Raw genomic sequence first — 16,887 nt, forward strand, 5'->3', positions numbered from 1 at the left:
ACTCAGAATTTACCCTTCAGCTCAGGAACAATCGACAGCACCTTGCCTTGGTCAACAAAGGTCTCGACGTTTTTGACAACAAACTCCTCCATGGCCTTCATCGTCTCGACCGTGTGTGTTCCCATATGAGGCAGCGACACCACGTTCGGCTGCCGGATCAGCTCCATGTTGACGTGGGGCTCGTTTTCAAAAACGTCCGATCCGAAAGCACCCACTTTTCCGCTCTTGAGAGCAGGCAAGATGGCACTCTCGTCAACAATAGGGCCCCTGGCAGTGTTAACAATCACCACGCCGTCTTTCATCTTGGCAATGGTATCCTTGTTGATCGAATGTCTCGTGGCACTGTTGAGCGGGATATTGATTGAGATCACGTCCGATTGGCGCAGAAGCTCATCCATGCTCACGTATTCGGCACCCTGCTCCAACTCCGGAGCAAGACGGTTCCGGTTGTGGTAGAGAATCTTTCTGAACCCGAATGGTTTGGCTCTGTCTCTCACTGCACGGCCAATACCGCCCATTCCGTAGATTCCAAGCACCTTGCCTTCGGGATCGTGGCCAACTGGAGTGCCGGCACATTTTTCGGTCGGCCACTTACCCTGCAGCATTCTCAGCGTCGAGTCCTGGAAATTCCTCAAGGCACCCAAAAGAAGGTAAATGTGTGTGTCTGCAGTAGCCGCGTCGACGATAGAAGGAACATTAGACACCTGGATTCCAAGCTTGCCGCACTCAACAGCATCCACCTGGTCATACCCAGCACCGTTGTGCGAGATGGCTTTGAGAGAGGTCTTCTCCTTCAGCAGGGTGAGTAGCTCTTTGTCAAGCAGTCCAGTCTGTTTGACACTCTCAAACGTTCTCGCAATGACGTTAACATCCTTGAATTTACCATCGTTGAGCTCCTTGAGGAACTCTTCTCTGGACGAAGCCCCGCTCTCCACCACCTCGACGTTGGGTCTCTGCTCGAGCTTCTGCCACGCCTCCTGGGCGTATCTGATTGGTCCAAATCTAAGAACTTTAACTGTGGACATGCTTCTATAAAATGTGCTGTTCGATTGTTTAGCCCAAGATAAACGGTACATGTTTATACTACGTTATCAATAAATTATATACCAACATCTTCGGGCCATCCCGCGCATCCCACTTCCAAATGGAGAAAGAGCTTATCGAGAATCGACGTGGTCGGGGCGAACTGGAGCGAAGGGGGCCAAAAGGGTAATTACATCCAGCATGGCCCTGCATTGCGTGGAGGCCCGCCACTGCTAGGGCTGCACTCTCCATAATCCACGCTTCGTTGTGGCTTCATGTTGAGACGATCGACGCAATATTTTTTTTCTTCCAAAACCAATGGACACTACTAAACTCAACCACTCGAAACTAGGCACTAAAGAATATTGGGACAATTTCTACAAACTAGAGAAGGAGAACTTTGCAGAAAATCCAGACGATACGGGCGAATGCTGGTTTGCAGACTCCGGGGCCGAGGAGAAAATTGTAGACTTTGTGTTCTCGAATCTCGATCCTAACGTCTCCATCTGCGATCTTGGTACGGGAAATGGACATCTACTTTTTGAGATCCTACAAGAGGGCTGGAAAGGACAACTCGTGGGAGTTGACTACAGCGAGGCCAGCGTCCAGTTTGCCAAGACCATCGCAAAAACTAACGATTTGAATGTAGAATTCTATCAAAGCGATATACTCAATCTGGAGGACCAGTTTCTCAAGACCAATGCGGGAAATTTCGACCTGGTATTGGACAAGGGCACATTGGACGCGATTGCCCTCAGCGACAACCTGTATGACGGCAAAACAGGACAGGAAGTGTATCCAGACACGGTGAAAATCTTGTTGAAAAAAAATGCGGTTTTGCTGGTCACGTCGTGCAATTTTACCCAAGACGAGCTTATCAAGGTGATAACTGCTTCAGGCAACTTTGAGGTTTGGAAAACTGTCGAGTACCCGGTATTCGAGTTTGGCGGAGTCAAAGGCTCGGCCATATGTACTGTTGCATTTAGACGCAGGTAATACTAATTCACTTCCTTTACCAAGCTTTCGATCACGTTGTAGAGTTTTGATGAATTCTCGACCATACCAATCTTGAACGCGTACTGCACTGGTTTCGAGTCCTCAACAACCTGAACTCGAATGAACTTATCGCTATTCAACGAGCTGGCCATTCCTTTGAACACCTCCACCCCTTTCACAATTGGCACGTTCAAAATCAGCTTCAATATACCGTCTTGACGCATGACAAGCCGAGCATGGTAATGTTTGATTGGGTTGATGAATTTGTTCACTTTCAGAATGCCAACCCCTTTTTCCTTCCACCCTTCAGAAACGTTGGTCAGATCCATGTGGTACAATTTGGCTTTAACCTGGAACAAAGTCTCCTCTTCCTCTTCTCCTGACTTTACTTGTTGTTTCTCAAGGTGGACCTTTTTGTAAACCTCCTTCGAGACCTCTTTGTCCTCGGGCTCTGCAGAGCTTTCCTGCGGCTCGTCAAATATTGATTTTTTTGCCAATTGCATGTTGGAATGCATTTCCAAACGTTGACCCGCTACCAAATACGCTCTTTGGTGCTTCTTTCTTTTCCTCTGTCTTGTCCTTGTCTTTATCGTCTTGCTTTTCGAAAACGTTCTTTTTCGACAACATAGAGAACCCACTGGCTTGTCCAAACGTTGTCCGGGCACCAAATACAAACTTCGACTCTAGTTTCTCTTTCTTTTCGTCTACCACATCAGAATTTTTGTCTGTCTCACGAGGAACACTACTTTCCTCTTTCTCTGTATCGTTTGCGGCAACCTCTTCCTGTTTTGCGTCATCTTCCTGCGTTTTCTCTTCCTGCGTCTCTTCGTTTTTCTTCAGACTCTTTGCTCTCTTCACATCATCTTTTTCTTCTTCGTCAATCGGCCTCTTCTTTTCGGGTGATTGAACGGCTTCAGGCTTTGAATCAAGCTCCTGCTTTTCCACAGCTGCCTCTTTCCTGTCAGTCTCACCCATATTTTGCTAACTAAATTAAAACAAATTATTTTTGCGTCGATCGACTCTTAGTTTCCGTCTCCGTAGTAAACCCTGCGGTAATTGCGTGCAATCCACTCTATCAGTGATTTTGAGTCAATCCACAGGTAGAACACGCCTACCAATGTAATTGAAGAAATGATACAGCAGACAGAGAAAAACGCTACGCGTGTAATCAGATAAACCGTGTCTGGGTTAGTCGTTGAGTCGACAGAAAAGCGGGAACGATACTTCCCATGATCCTAAGACCCTTTGAAATAGTGTACCATAACTCCATGGGCTTGAAAACCGCTTCTTAGACTAATGCTAGCTCCCTAACTTTTGAATCAATTTTTTGATCCCTCTTTTCCTCAAAACTTTTTAAGAAAAAAATAAACAAACAAATATAAACATGGACCTTCACTTGAGAACAAGACAGTTTTCGGGCGATTTCGTCCCTGTTTTCACAAAGAGTGAGACTAATCCAAACCAAATAGAGTTATCCAAGTTCGATGCATCGTTTGACTTCAAATCCGTCTCTCAAGAGCCTGAATGTCTGTTTGAAACCGTAGGAAGACCTATTTTGGACGACCGGCTGTTCAAAGGACAAGACTGCTTGCTTTTTACCTTAGGGCCATCAAATTCTGGTAAGACTCATACTATGTTCGATCCAGAAACGGGCCTTGCCGTGAACTCTCTTCGGTATGTGTTTGATAGACTGTCTCAATATGGAGATATCAGCACCAATCACAAAAAGCTGGCAGGTCTCATGGGCAATTTGTGGAACGGTAACACTTCTCAGCAGGGGCTTGTTGACTCTGAGTACGCAGTCACGTTATCGATGTTTGAAATCTACAACGACAACATCAAAGATCTGCTTATGAATTCCACCACCAAAAAAACGAAATCTTTCCTCGACATCGTCACAGACCCTGTGGACCAGAAGCTGAAGCCTTATAATCTGTCTCAATTCATGGTGAGCGACTTCGAAAGCTCAATCAGAACTTTGAACCGTGGGCTTTCGAATAGGAAAACCTGCACTACCCATATCAACAGAGACTCCTCGAGATCTCATTGTTTTGTGTTTATCAATGTTGTTCGCATTTCGGGCAGAAGTGTCAATAGTTCCAGACTGACTCTCGCAGATCTCGCTGGCCTGGAAAGATCGAAGCTATCTATGACAAGCGGTCTGAATTTGAGGGAAGGAGGCTTCACTAATGCTTCACTTACGCAGCTTGGAAGATGTTTGGAGCTTGTTGCGACTAAGCAATTTAACAAGTCTCTGTTGCGCACCAATAAATTGACTCGTCTGCTTTTTCATGACTACGTCAAGAGCAAAAGCTTGATCTCCATCATTGTCAATTTAGATCCTGCTGGAGACGAGGGCCTGATTCTTCAAACTTTGAGATACGTTAATCCAATTCAATATCAGCAAATCCCTAGACATACTTCCTCTGCAGGCTCTCAGATTAAAACCGTTGTTGATAGTAAAGCTCAACATGAGCTGCTATGCCAATTAGATACCCTGAAACTATACCAGCAGAAGCTGGAAACTAAAGTGGCTAAGCTCGAAGAAGAAGTCGTGCAAACGGAAGTTCGTATTCGCCAGCAACTTTATGAGGAGAATGAGGCCAAATTGAACCAAATAGCTGTGGAACACAAAAATGAGATCTTCCAACTGAACCAGGAGCATGAACTTGAGACAGATTCTAAGCTCAAAGAACTGTCCCAATGTTATCAGGAAAAACTTGATCGGGAGGTGAGCTTGAAGAATGACGAAATTCACAAGTCCAAGGCTTTGGTTGAGGAGCTCAAGAGTAAGTGCGAGCAGCTGAAGCAACTGAATCAGCTTTTGGAAACCCAAATGAATGAATTGAAGGATCAGCATGATCAGAAATTAAAGGAAGCTCAACAAGAGCTCCGCGTGTCTCTTGAAGACGTTGACAGATTGCGCAAGGTGATCCAAGAAGCAGAAGAGCAAGGTCGTAAGATGGGTTGCGAGCTCGCCTTGAAGGAGTCTGAAATAAGCGAATTGAGGGAGAATAATACCAAGCTGCAACAAGAAATATCAAGCAGCTCGATGGGATTCAACCTCAAATCCAAGAAGCTAGAGGAGGAGTTTCAAACAAAACTAGAAACCGAGCTTGAAGTGCGTGAAAAAGAGATTCAATCTCTGAAAAACCTGATGCAGGAGAACTCCAAGAACCTCGCATCTGAGCACGAGAAAGACACCCAGACTTTGAAGAGCCAACACGATCAAACTATCGAATCTTTCAAGGAGAAGCACCAACATGAGCTTGAGTCGCTGAAGGTCGAACATGAGAAACAGATGGCGCCTCTTCGTGAGCGCATTGAGTCTCTGATCAAGGAGCTAGACGCGAACAATGTCATGATGTCTGAATTCCAAAATACGCATGACAAGCAGATCTCGGAGATGAATCACAGCACGGAGGAGATGGCAAAAGAGTTGGAGTCCAAGGAAAGGGAGATAGAAGATCTAAAGAACAAGCTTGCGCAGGTGGAGACAAAAAGCAAGAACGATATCAGAAACCTGAGGTCACAACTGGAGTCCATGAAGACCAAGATGAATGTGCTAGACTCCGTAGACCGGGCCAAGACACCGTCTCAGTCTCCAGTTAAAGCTCCAACCAAGTCTCCATACCTATTCCCCACCGATCTTTACACGACGAATATGACCATGCCGATCTCCATTTTCGAGGACCACTCTCCGCAAAGAGAGTCTTCAGTGCGCAAGTCGCCTGGACGCAAAAGGAAGAGCAAGAAGACAGATAAGGGCGAGCACGGCCAAAATCAGAGCCAAAGCCAGAACGATGTTTTGAAGCCAACGAACAAGCTCGTCGAGACAGAGCCTCTGCGCAAGCACTCTTTATCTCCAACCAAGTCGAGCCGCAAGAAGCTCCGCCGCGTCGATCTCGAGGAGGACCTGGCTATCAGCGAGTAGGAACACTAAAGCATTAATTAATTATACTGAAATAAAACTCTACACCATTTTTTTAGTAAATGGCTCCGATCAAGCGACGGACTTTCACTGGCTGTGACACCTGTCGAAATCGCAAGGTCAAGTGTGACGGTCGACGGCCGCAATGTTTGCGCTGCGAAAAGGCCAATGTCGAGTGTCTTGGGTACGGGATTCGTCTTCGCTTCTACGAGTATCTTATCGCTGGTCCGAGGGGCCTCGAGGTGAGTGGGGGCGGTCCTGTTGTCCAGCATCAGCGCAGGCATGTTCCCTTCATGACATTTCGCAATGGGTATTTATTTCCAGAGGACATGGACTCTGATTTGGACAAGATTGATAGCAGCGAGGAGAAATTCATAGGGCCCTTTGGAGTGTTCCGGTTAAATAAAGAAGACAGGGTGGAGCGGCCAGCCTTTGTTGCTGCGCCGTCGTCATTTGTTGCTCCATCCTTTGAGACAATTATTCCTCGGGAGCTGTGGCTGCACCCGCGGTTGCAAGTCGATGCGCTTTTGACGTACCGAACAATGATTGGAGATGCTATGGTCAACACCAACGATTGGGAGATGGTGAAGCGGGAGATTTTCGCCGAGTACTATGGCAGCACGCCTCGTAACAGGCTTGTGGACCGTATCATGTTGAGTGATTCCGAAAATGAAGCCGTGACGGAAAGTTATCTGAAAAAATTAGTGTTGGAGCTGGGTCCTCAGAGCACGGGCGATGTATTTCTAGATTTTCTCGAGCACCCCAAGACACGTGGCTGGATCCAGCAATTTACGCGTCAGTGTACTAGCCTGATGTTTGTGGCTTATAAAGGCAGCATTCTGGACAAGCTCGTGGTGCCGACTCTGCTTCGAGACGTCGGCGAGTTGGTGGTGCAAAAAGCCCGGAAATCAGAACACAGCAATGTAATCTACTTGCTGAAACAGACTTTTGTGCTGCAGTCACTTGCAATTTCGACGCTGGGCAGATACCAGGCGCTTTTTGACATTTCTGGGGAACACGAGAGCTCGATGTCTCTGCTGCGTGCGTTCATTTTTTTGCGTGAGGCTAGTTTGGCCAACCTGAGCCGTGCTCTGAGTCCATTGGTGACCATGAAGGGCGAGCGGCCGGAAGTGACGAACGACGAGCTGCTGGACGCGATTCTGCAGAACGGCATGATTGACCAGCTACTGATGGTGATTTTGATGGCCATCAAACAGGACGAGTCGATGAGCATATTCCATAACTACAAGTTTTTGCACGGTGTTGCGGGTGGCATCGGCAAGCTCCTTGAGACTCGCGAGCTGGAGAGCAGCACGAAAGACCTCATACTGTGGCTACGGTACCTGAATATGTTATTCAAGTCTACTTCGATCATCGATATTGAGAACTACCATTTAGAGGAGGAAAAATTGGACCTCAAGGAGGTGGCTCTGCCAACAGAGGACCCGACAAAAATCGAAATCAAGCAGCTGGTCGTGGAGGAGAGCTGGGAAAACCTTCAGCTCAGCAACGTGCCGCGCAAGCTGGCGCAACGACCGCCTGTCGAGGACAAACCTCCGCGAAAATACGTGGTGCAATTTACCTATGGCCAGCAAATAGAGTCAGAAGACGACGAGGACGATGACAATGAAAACGAAGGCGAGCCCATTCAGTTCAAATTTCCTATTGCCGACCTCCCGTTCTCCCCAATCGAGCTCAATTTCGGAATCCCCCGCAGTCTTCTTGAACTGATGGAGCGCACTGTGGAGCTATCCGACCACAGAAATTATATTCTACGGAAAAAAGTGTATCCACGCAATTTCCCCAAACAGTGCTGCGACCTGGAAGAGGACCTGCGCAACTGGAAGCTTCCGTGGGTGCTGTACGAGCAGCGCGATGGCGTGCTGTATTTTTACAGCCCCGTGCACGAGAGCGTGTACCATCTGTCGGTGTGCTTTTACTACACCACGCTTATGTTTTTCTACCGCATAATTAAAGAGTCGCATCCCAACCAGCTGCAGAGCCACGTTGCGTCCACGCTGTACCATTTGGAGGCCCTGTGGAACTTGAAGCTACGGGTGCGTCGGACGGCCGATTTGCGTGTAAATCTGCCGTTTTGGTGCTTTTTCCTGTCTGGCTCCGACGCCCTGGACGAAGAGCTCCAGACCCGCTACGACATTCTTGGCCGCACGGCGTTCGACGCAGGCGACCGCTGGATCGGCAAACAGGCGCTCTTTGAGATTTGGCGCGGCCGCAACAGCAACGATGACGAGTTGCGTGTCGCTTCGTGGCTCGACCTGGTGAAATACTGGCAAATCGGTGGATACATGTAATTTATCATCTAAATCTATTGACAATTAGCTTTTCTGCCCCAACGGCGTCCAGCTCGCCTTTGCTGACCCACAGTTGGTGGAACGTCCCGAGCGATGACAAAATACTGCCCCCGACCCACGAGGCGTATCTTCGTTCTATGGTGTTTCCAGAAGCGTGGATCCTGATTTTGAGGCTAGGATTGGCCAGCGACAGCTCAGAGTGCAGTTTGGCGTTCAGTCCCGGCACGAGCGACGTGCTGCCGACGAGGACAATGTTGTTGGCCAGTTGCGGCTTCAGATCGATGTCCAGCCGGTCCAGAACGGTCTGAACCAGCTTCAGCAGTCCAAAGCCCTTCTGGGCCTCGGCGGCATCCTCCTCCGGCTTGTCCTTGTCGTCATCCTCTGGTTTCTTTGCTCTTCTCATAGGCACGTATTCCTTGCTGCTGGCCTCATTTGCGTTGCCCAAATGTTTGACAATATTCCCGTCTTCAGGCGTCTCCCAGCCCTTGACCGGCTTAGAGAGCGTTTCGAGCGGACTAAACAGCGAGTTGCTCAGTATGGTGCGGTCTTTTTTCGAAAATGGAACTGCAATGCCATCAGGCAGCTCAAACCACCGCACCTCGTCGTCGGCCTCCTTGGCCTCCTGGGTCTCCTCGTTGTCCTCGTCCATACAGTTTAGTAGCGTCTTCTTCATCTCCTGAAGAATCCTCAACTTGGAGTATTCGCGGAACGACTCAGCCACCTCGAAATCGTACTTCCGCTCCTCAAATTGCGCCGTGGTCGTCTCAGATTCCCAATGAACTATTTTTTTCGATTTAATCATGTAATGAGGCCGCAACGCGATCTTCTTGTCTTCTAGAAACTGCTCAAACTGCTGGTTCAAAAAAGCCCCCGCATACCGCGTGCCCATGACCTGATTTTTCAGACACAACCCGTCCACGATGGGTGTCACGGTGACCAGATCATGGCCAACGTCCACCACGAGACAGTTGGGACGGCCGTGCGCAAAAGACACTGTCGTTGGCTGTTTCACAAGGTAGAAGGCAGGGAACTTGTGTTTTTCCAAAAACAGCTTCAGCGCGTTGACTTTGCTCTCGTAAGAGCTCATGGTGGACTCGGTTAGCAGCACGGGCTGTTGAGTAGGATCGATGTCCAGTTTCTTAAACATGTACTCCAATTGTGCCTCGAAGCCTTCCCAGTCGACCACGGCGTTGTTTTCGACTATGTGCTTGATTTCGAGGCCTTTCTGGGGCAATAACAACAAACTCTCGTCGAAAATGCGTCTCTTGTTGCCGTCTGCGTCGACCAGGCCATAATACGACGGAAGCACCATGCTGGGTGAGTCGTAGCCCGCATAGCCAATCTTCGTCTGGTACGATCCCGGGTCGATCACAATGGCGTTGATCTCGTCTGCTCCGTAAACCTGTGGCGCGGCGGTCATGGAAGTAAATAAAATACACAAATGGAAAATTAATTAGAAAAAATATTAATGCTATAGTGTGCCTTCATTTATTTCTATATTTCTCTACAAACTGACATTCACTTCGGTGTCGACCAGATCGATCAAAAATTGTAGCTCCAGCTTGCGTCTGCTTTCGACCAGCCAATCGTCGGCAAGTCTTCTTGCCCAGCCCTTCATGTTGGACACCTCCTCGACGGCGTTGTCCAGCTCGTTCTTGACAAGATAAGTGTTCACTCTGGCGATCACGGACTCGATGTCGTTGCCAATGAGCTCATCTTCGGTTTTGACAGGCTTGCCAGACTTGGCAAATAGCAATTTCGAAAAGACCAGCGACGAGATGTGGCCAACAAGACCGGCGTTCGGTGGAAGCAGAGACACAGATCTCAGCTCTGGCAAAAGCAGCTCCCATCTGGAGATCAGTTGGGATTGAGTTAGCACCCCGCCGCTTCTCAAAAGCTTGTCGTTCGATGGCAGAGCAGCCACAGCCTCCGTGATCAGTTGGTTGTCCAGAGGAGCAACGAGCTGTTTCAGTTTGGTCAGCTCGGCAACAAGCTCTTCGCCGCGTTTCGGAGAGGTTTCGTTCGTGGAAAGCAGTCTTTGCAACGAGCTAATACTTTTCTTGATTTCTTTGTACGAGAGGTACGCTCCGGCACTCTTGCCGAGCTCGAGCTCGTATTTTTCAATCTCGGCCACTCTGGCGGCCAAAGCGTCCAATCCCTTGAGTTTTGCATTTCTCTCCGAATCGATCTTCTCGCTGATCACCTTGTTGAACTCGTCGATGGCTGCCAACTTCGTCTGCTCTATCAGGTTGGCCGCCTCGAGCTCGATCTTCTGTCTGGCGGCCTCCACCTCGACTCTCAGTTGCTGTAAATGACGTTCCTCAATCTGCTTCTTGGCCTCTTCCAGCTTTTGCACAAACTCCTCGGTCAGCTCGACCTCCTTCTGGCTCAGCTGAGCTTTTAGCTTGTCGTCGAGACTGGCCTGTTCCTGGCTCTTGGATAAGCTGATGGCGCGGTATTTCTCGGCCAACAGCAGCAGGCTCTTCTGCAATGATTCCACAACTTTGTGGTTCTCAAAACTGGTCACCTTCAAGTTCAATGCGGCAATCAGCTCGTTCAAAGCATTGACAGTGCTGTCGATCACCTCGTCGCCAGACTCGAGATGCAAAAGCGGCAGACTGCGGCCCACGGCCACTTCTGTGGAGCCGGCGGCAGGGGCCTCCTTCAATTCAACCTTGTCGCTCTGAACACCCTGTTTGGGAATTGTAATGGTCTTCTCCAGACCCAGCTTCTCCTTCACCTCGGCAAACGAGTCATTGACCCTCGAGAAGGGGTTCAGTAGCTCGTCCTTGTGGTATAGGTAGTAGTCAATGGTCGACACCACCGAGTCACCGAATGGAACGTAGTCCTCAAACAGATCCTGCACAGTGTCATTTTTCGTGGCAATGAAGCCTCCTCCAAGGTAGAACGTTGCCGTCAACATGGACAGCCGGAACAGGAACCTTCTAAATGGCCGCGACTTTTTGGCGCTCTTGATTGGTATGGTGGACTGCAATCTAACGCCATACATCGCCTGACGCGCGGCAGGATGGAATTTGGCTGCCCTAAACATGAATATTATGAGGGTCGATGAAGTGTTTGTTTGTCCAATTGGAAAATTTTGTTTTGGGGTGATTACATCAGCGAAACGTTAATTTTTGGGGGGGCCAAGTAGGGATATTATTTACAGATTAATAGTTTAGTTTGGCAATGCACTTGTCCAGGATGCGGTTCTCGTTGTCTCTGATGCAACGGATATGGGCCGCGGTAGTTGCATCTTGAACTGTAATCGGGACGTCGGGCAATTTTCTCTGCGCACACCATTGCTGAATGAGTCGTCTGGCAGAAGGGGTCAGTCTATTGAGCCGAGACCGCGACAACGTCTTGCCCGGGGCAGTGAAGAGCTTGGCCACACAGCACAGCTGCGGCGACGGCGTGCCATTGGCATTAATATAGCATTCTAGAAGCCATGGCTGCTCGCTCTGACGCGACCACCACCTGAGACGCCTGGAGATGGCAGGGTTGACCCGTTTTCTATGTGCAGACACCTGTTTTCCCAGACAGACGGTGTCATACGGATTATCTTCGACACAGAAGGCGTACCTTGCAAGCAGCTCAGCGTTTGATAAGGGACCGTAGGTGTTGAATATTTCTGTGTTTGGCACAATGCTCGTGTGACTAACAATATCGCATAATTCGGAGTTTTCATCCTTATCTTTGTCCTGTGCGTCTGGCAGCAAGTCAGTGGCCTGAGGATCTTCAAAGTCGCCAGATTCGTCGAATTCGTCGTCGGAGTCATCGCTGCCGTGGCCACAGTCCAGCTTGCCACAGTCAGGACACACCTCTGCAAGAGCCTCAAAATGCACAGACCCCTGGCCATCAGGGTGGTGGTTGAAAAGATCAGCGCCAGGAACCAGGCCCGAAAGATGGAAATGGTCGATCTCAAACGCTCGAGACGCCACGGCCAGAACCACGGCCGCAAACTTCGAAAGGTCGGCCAACTCAGCAGGTGCAGGTATCATGGGTGCATGCTGATCCGCAAAGCGTCTGGCCAGCTCATAATGCGCAACAAGCTCTGTATTGTCCAGAACGCCCATGAGATCAGCCTCCGTGCCAGCCAATAGAGACTTGGCGTGCGTGCCCCACATACAGGGTGGCAGCATCGCACCAGCAAGGTTTATGGAGTTAATGTAATCAGACCACGGACTAGCTGCACCAACGTTTTTCTCGTATAGAAAGGCAATCACTAAGGCGTGCATCCCGAAGATCTGGGCGTCGCAGAGAAGGTTGGCTATACACGAATTATGTGCAGATAAGATAGACGATTTGGGAACGCTGAGCAACACTGTACCAGGCTCGATGGGCCGCGTGGCGAACACACCCACGCCATTCTGAGTGTGCCGGACCTGTAAATCTGAGTGCCAAAAACTCTTGTTATGTGGCTGTTGCAGCCAAAAAATAACCTTGCTAGGGTCGATCGTTGATGTCATAAAGATTGCGGAAAAAATTTCAAATTACTTGCAACAGGCGATTTAGATCTGCATGCTAGCGGGCTTACATTTGCCGGGCGTTAAGGTTTATACTTCCTGGATCAGCGCGTTGGCCGAAAACGACAACCACGCCCTCTGCTTGCTCTGCATAATACGCAATGTTTCGAAAGGGGTACCCTCGCATGGGTAAATTAGGACAATCTTTATTAATCAGGAACACGGTTTACCTAAGCGAACAATAAAAATTTTCTATTGAATCAGTTTCTTGCCTTTTTCGTCATGTCCGGTCCATTTCTTTTTATTTAAGAGTACAGCCATCTCTAGCATACCTTGTTTTTCTATAATTATCTTGTCCCCTTCCTCTCGCTTTCTCAACCATGCTCTTAGTATTTGGCCGGCCAAGTATCCAGAAGCTACGCAGCTCCGTTCAGGAGCTGTTTACCAACGTATCTCCGCTGCTGCCCCTTATTGATTGGAAATTGTGCTTGCTATGCGCGGTCTGGTACACGGTCAGTGTTGTATCGTCAAACAGCACAAAATCCATCTTGCGCAACTTCGACTACCCAGTGACGCTCACAGAGCTCCAGTTCATCATCAACGCCGCCTACTGTTTCCTTACCGTGGCATTTGTCAAGAAATATGACGCCATGTTTGCATCTCACCGTCATCATCTCAACCCTAACTCTCTGTACGCAGGCAAGGAGTCCACGTCGCTGTTGGACAAATTTCCCAAGGGCACGTTCCCAGTGGAGCTCAACCGCTACGGCTACACCCTCACAGACTTTCTGACCCCCACGCTCTTTGTTTTGAAAACAACGCTCCCAATGGGAATGTTCCAGTTCGTGGGCCACATCGCGTCGCACAAGGCGACCTCAGTCATCCCCGTTTCTTTAGTTCACACGATTAAGGCACTTTCGCCTTTGACCACCGTTTTAATCTACCGTTTCATGTTCAAGCAGAAGTTTGGAAGCAAGACGTACTTGACCCTGCTTCCTCTGATGGTCGGTGTCATGTTGTCCTGCGTGAAAAACAACAAAATCACCGCCGACTCGGAGTTCTTCTACACCGGTTGCGTGTTTGCATTCGTTTCCATGCTCATTTTTGTTTCGCAAAACATTTTTGCCAAGAAAATTCTAACTTTCGAGACCAAGGACCTCAAGAACGATTATTTCACCCACAGTCTCAACTACAAGGTCGTCAAGAGCGAGTCGGCCACATCCACGCCCATGCTCCCTATTGCGATGACTCCAAAACACATCAGTCCGCCGGTCACACCTTTGTTGGGCAATTCATCGCAGTCTCTCAACAAATTGGTGATCAACTCCGAGAAGAAACTCGACAAGATGTCGGTGCTGTTCCACTGCTCGTTTGTGGGCTTTGTGCTGACGCTACCGCTGTATCTGCTGTCGGAGTTCTCGTCAGACTCGGGTTTTTCTCTCGCAAAGATCGACCGCTACGTGGCCGGCCTTATTCTCGTCAACGGACTCTCCCATTTCATGCAGAGTGTGGTCGCCTTCCAAATACTCGGAATGGTGAGTCCGATCAACTACAGCATCGCCAACATCCTCAAACGGATCATCATCATCAGCTGCTCGATCCTGGTGGAGGGAACAAAACTCAGCGCAGTCCAGTGGACAGGACTCGCACTTACATTCATTGGGCTCTACTGCTACGACAAATGGGGCGTGCAGCGTAAGCAGTGAGCCGGCTCGTGATATCCAGCATCAGACTTTCAAGATAGCCAAGATTATAAGTAATCACTTTAATAGTATTTATTCAGTGTCCAGCAGGTTTTTCACCCGTAAGCTCAGCAACAAACTCCTTGGCATAGTCTCCCAGAGTCACCATGCACACCGTTTGCCAGACTCCCAGCATAACTCTTGGAGTCACGCCTCTGTACAGACCTTTGATACCGTTGTTCGAATAAATGTACTTGGCTGCGCCAAGAACGTTCAGATTTTTCGGCCGGTTAGGGTCTTTGGTCTGCGACTGCATCTCGACCCTGATCACCTCGATCGGCTGGTTCCAGGCAGAGAGACCTCCACCAACCACAGACGACAGGATTCTCTCGCCAGCTCCCAGCTTCTCGTCCTTGCTCTTACCGGTCACCGACCTGATGCTGTCCTCTGCAAGTCGCGAAAGACCAAATCTCGAACCCCAATTAGTCATCTGTCTGATGGCCACGGCATTGACACCCTTGTTGATGCCTCTGATACCGTCTTTGGCAAAGATCTCCTTGAAGACCTCGAAAGTGCTCTTAACAGGAGCTCCAGCTGCAGCGGCCTTGTGACGCGTGATCTCCACGGTCTTCATGCACGTGCAGAATCCCATTGTCAGGTATGCTTGGAACAAACCACCAGTGATTCCTCCACCAATTCCAGACACAAACGGAGACGCTCCCAGCACTTTGAGACGGTATTCGGCCTCCGAAGAGACAAACAGCAGCACGGCACCCTTGGTGCTGGCCTCAATCCAGGCCCATGGGATCAGGCCCTGGTAGAAACCATACATTCCTCCACGCGACCAGACGTGTTTGGTGGCCTGGAAAATGGTGAGCGACCGGTTGGCGGCCATAGTTGTTTTGACCACCTCCAAAGGCTGGCCCAGCGTAGTGACCTCAAACATGTTGAGACCTGCTCCAAGCAGGATGTTCGAAAAAGAAATGGGTTTCTTCTGGACCTCGCTCATGCTGCGTTGATAAATATGGAGAATTAAAAATAAAATCAAAAAATGGACGGAAAAAGCACTGCAAATCCTTACACCACCCAAAAACCCATCTTTCCTCAGCCAGGCCCAACAAAATCCAAATCTGGTAGATTCACTTAAATTTTTTTTTAGTGGGGGCAGGGCAGACAGTCAGACCAGGTGATAAATTAGTTTTCTTTTGATCAGGAGAATTATCAAGAATATGTCGACCACAGTGACACAACGTCGTTTTGGTGACAAGTCCACCAAAGGACTGCGCGCTCTAGACACTGAGGGTAACGAGTTCCAAGTGCCAGACTACTCCATTAAGGAGATTTTGGACAGTATCCCTAAAGAGTGTTTCGAACGCAGATTGACCACGTCCTTTTATTACGTTTTTAGAGACATTGCCGTTTGTCTCGCCATGGGCTGGGTGGCCAATACATACATTCCACAGGTTCCCTGGACAGCCTTGAGAGGCGCTTTGTGGCTTGGTTACGCGATCCTGCTGTCGCTGCCTTATACTGGACTATGGGTTTTGGGACACGAGTGCGGCCACCAGGCATTTTCCGACTACGGCTGGCTTAACGACACTGTGGGATGGATCGTCCACTCCTACTTGTACGTTCCGTACTTCTCCTGGAAATACAGCCACGGCAAACACCACAAGGCCACCGGACACCTCACAAGGGATATGGTTTTTGTTCCTAAAACTGTTGAGGAGTTCAAGAAAGAGCGGGCTGGAGATGCGCGTGTGAAGCTCAGTGAGCTTTCTGAGGACACTCCAATCCAGACCCTGACGTCGTTGATAGTGCAGCAGTTTGGAGGCTGGTGGTGGTATCTGTTGACCAACGTCACTGGCCAAAAATACCCAGAGCACAACAAGTTTGCCGTGTCGCACTTCAACCCTGCGTCGCCGATCTTTGAGAAGCGCGACTACTGGTACATTGTGCTCTCCGACATCGGCGTGCTGGCCCAGTCGTTTGTGGTGTATCAGTGGTGCAAGAGCTTTGGAGGCTTCCACTGCTTCATCAACTGGTTTCTGCCATACGTTTTCACCAACCATTGGCTTGTGTTCATCACGTATTTGCAACACACCGATGTCTCGCTGCCTCACTACGACAACAATGAATGGACATTTGCCAGAGGCGCCGCCGCCACGATCGATAGAGAGTTTGGCTTCGTTGGCTGGTTCTTTTTCCACGACATTATAGAGACCCACGTTCTGCACCACTACGTTTCCCGTATTCCGTTCTACAACGCTAGGCCGGCCACCGAGGGCATCAAGAAGGCCATGGGCATCCACTACCGCCACAGCGACGAGTCCATGTGGTACACCCTGTGGAAATCCGCCAAGGCGTGCCAGTTCGTGGAAGGTGATAACGGTGTTAGGATGTTCCGCAATATAAACGGTGTGGGGGTGGCTCCAAAATCTTGAGCAAATAGATTTGATCAATACAGGTAGAGTTTC

The 16,887-nt window shown here is 49.3% G+C and overlaps 12 protein-coding genes across 12 annotated transcripts; 5 read left to right on the forward strand and 7 right to left on the reverse strand.

The window, feature by feature from the left end:
• Positions 1–2: 2 nt before the first annotated feature.
• HPODL_03463 (Glyoxylate reductase 1) lies at positions 3–1,025 on the reverse strand (the record flags this gene model as incomplete). The annotated part of the gene is made up of 1 exon (XM_014079776.1): positions 3–1,025. One exon carries the CDS (start codon positions 1,023–1,025, stop codon positions 3–5), a length of 1,023 nt encoding a protein of 340 aa, XP_013935251.1.
• A 316-nt stretch (positions 1,026–1,341) lies between these two features.
• Positions 1,342–2,019, forward strand: HPODL_03464 (N-lysine methyltransferase SEE1; the record flags this gene model as incomplete). The annotated part of the gene is made up of 1 exon (XM_014079777.1): positions 1,342–2,019. The coding sequence occupies one exon, from the start codon at positions 1,342–1,344 to the stop codon at positions 2,017–2,019; it is 678 nt and encodes a 225-aa protein (XP_013935252.1).
• A 2-nt stretch (positions 2,020–2,021) lies between these two features.
• HPODL_05199 (uncharacterized protein) lies at positions 2,022–2,348 on the reverse strand (the record flags this gene model as incomplete). Its single annotated transcript, XM_014079778.1, has 1 exon — positions 2,022–2,348. The coding sequence occupies one exon, from the start codon at positions 2,346–2,348 to the stop codon at positions 2,022–2,024; it is 327 nt and encodes a 108-aa protein (XP_013935253.1).
• Positions 2,349–2,493: 145 nt separating this feature from the next.
• HPODL_05200 (uncharacterized protein) lies at positions 2,494–2,994 on the reverse strand (the record flags this gene model as incomplete). Its single annotated transcript, XM_014079779.1, has 1 exon — positions 2,494–2,994. One exon carries the CDS (start codon positions 2,992–2,994, stop codon positions 2,494–2,496), a length of 501 nt encoding a protein of 166 aa, XP_013935254.1.
• A 409-nt stretch (positions 2,995–3,403) lies between these two features.
• On the forward strand, positions 3,404–5,953 carry HPODL_03466 (Kinesin-like protein K39; the record flags this gene model as incomplete). Its single annotated transcript, XM_014079780.1, has 1 exon — positions 3,404–5,953. One exon carries the CDS (start codon positions 3,404–3,406, stop codon positions 5,951–5,953), a length of 2,550 nt encoding a protein of 849 aa, XP_013935255.1.
• Positions 5,954–6,279: 326 nt separating this feature from the next.
• HPODL_03467 (uncharacterized protein) lies at positions 6,280–8,262 on the forward strand (the record flags this gene model as incomplete). Its single annotated transcript, XM_014079781.1, has 1 exon — positions 6,280–8,262. One exon carries the CDS (start codon positions 6,280–6,282, stop codon positions 8,260–8,262), a length of 1,983 nt encoding a protein of 660 aa, XP_013935256.1.
• Positions 8,263–8,266: 4 nt separating this feature from the next.
• Positions 8,267–9,682, reverse strand: HPODL_03468 (actin; the record flags this gene model as incomplete). Its single annotated transcript, XM_014079782.1, has 1 exon — positions 8,267–9,682. The coding sequence occupies one exon, from the start codon at positions 9,680–9,682 to the stop codon at positions 8,267–8,269; it is 1,416 nt and encodes a 471-aa protein (XP_013935257.1).
• An 84-nt stretch (positions 9,683–9,766) lies between these two features.
• On the reverse strand, positions 9,767–11,314 carry HPODL_03469 (uncharacterized protein; the record flags this gene model as incomplete). The annotated part of the gene is made up of 1 exon (XM_014079783.1): positions 9,767–11,314. The coding sequence occupies one exon, from the start codon at positions 11,312–11,314 to the stop codon at positions 9,767–9,769; it is 1,548 nt and encodes a 515-aa protein (XP_013935258.1).
• A 118-nt stretch (positions 11,315–11,432) lies between these two features.
• HPODL_03470 (Ribosomal N-lysine methyltransferase 3) lies at positions 11,433–12,731 on the reverse strand (the record flags this gene model as incomplete). The annotated part of the gene is made up of 1 exon (XM_014079784.1): positions 11,433–12,731. One exon carries the CDS (start codon positions 12,729–12,731, stop codon positions 11,433–11,435), a length of 1,299 nt encoding a protein of 432 aa, XP_013935259.1.
• A 377-nt stretch (positions 12,732–13,108) lies between these two features.
• HPODL_03471 (Protein involved in ER-to-Golgi transport) lies at positions 13,109–14,434 on the forward strand (the record flags this gene model as incomplete). Its single annotated transcript, XM_014079785.1, has 1 exon — positions 13,109–14,434. The coding sequence occupies one exon, from the start codon at positions 13,109–13,111 to the stop codon at positions 14,432–14,434; it is 1,326 nt and encodes a 441-aa protein (XP_013935260.1).
• Positions 14,435–14,507: 73 nt separating this feature from the next.
• On the reverse strand, positions 14,508–15,419 carry HPODL_03472 (Mitochondrial DNA replication protein YHM2; the record flags this gene model as incomplete). Its single annotated transcript, XM_014079786.1, has 1 exon — positions 14,508–15,419. The coding sequence occupies one exon, from the start codon at positions 15,417–15,419 to the stop codon at positions 14,508–14,510; it is 912 nt and encodes a 303-aa protein (XP_013935261.1).
• Positions 15,420–15,639: 220 nt separating this feature from the next.
• On the forward strand, positions 15,640–16,854 carry HPODL_03473 (omega-6 fatty acid desaturase (delta-12 desaturase); the record flags this gene model as incomplete). Its single annotated transcript, XM_014079787.1, has 1 exon — positions 15,640–16,854. The coding sequence occupies one exon, from the start codon at positions 15,640–15,642 to the stop codon at positions 16,852–16,854; it is 1,215 nt and encodes a 404-aa protein (XP_013935262.1).
• Between the last annotated feature and the right edge of the window lie 33 nt (positions 16,855–16,887).

This window comes from Ogataea parapolymorpha, chromosome IV (assembly GCF_000187245.1).
Source record: "Ogataea parapolymorpha DL-1 chromosome IV, whole genome shotgun sequence".
Classification (NCBI taxonomy): domain Eukaryota; kingdom Fungi; phylum Ascomycota; class Pichiomycetes; order Pichiales; family Pichiaceae; genus Ogataea; species Ogataea parapolymorpha.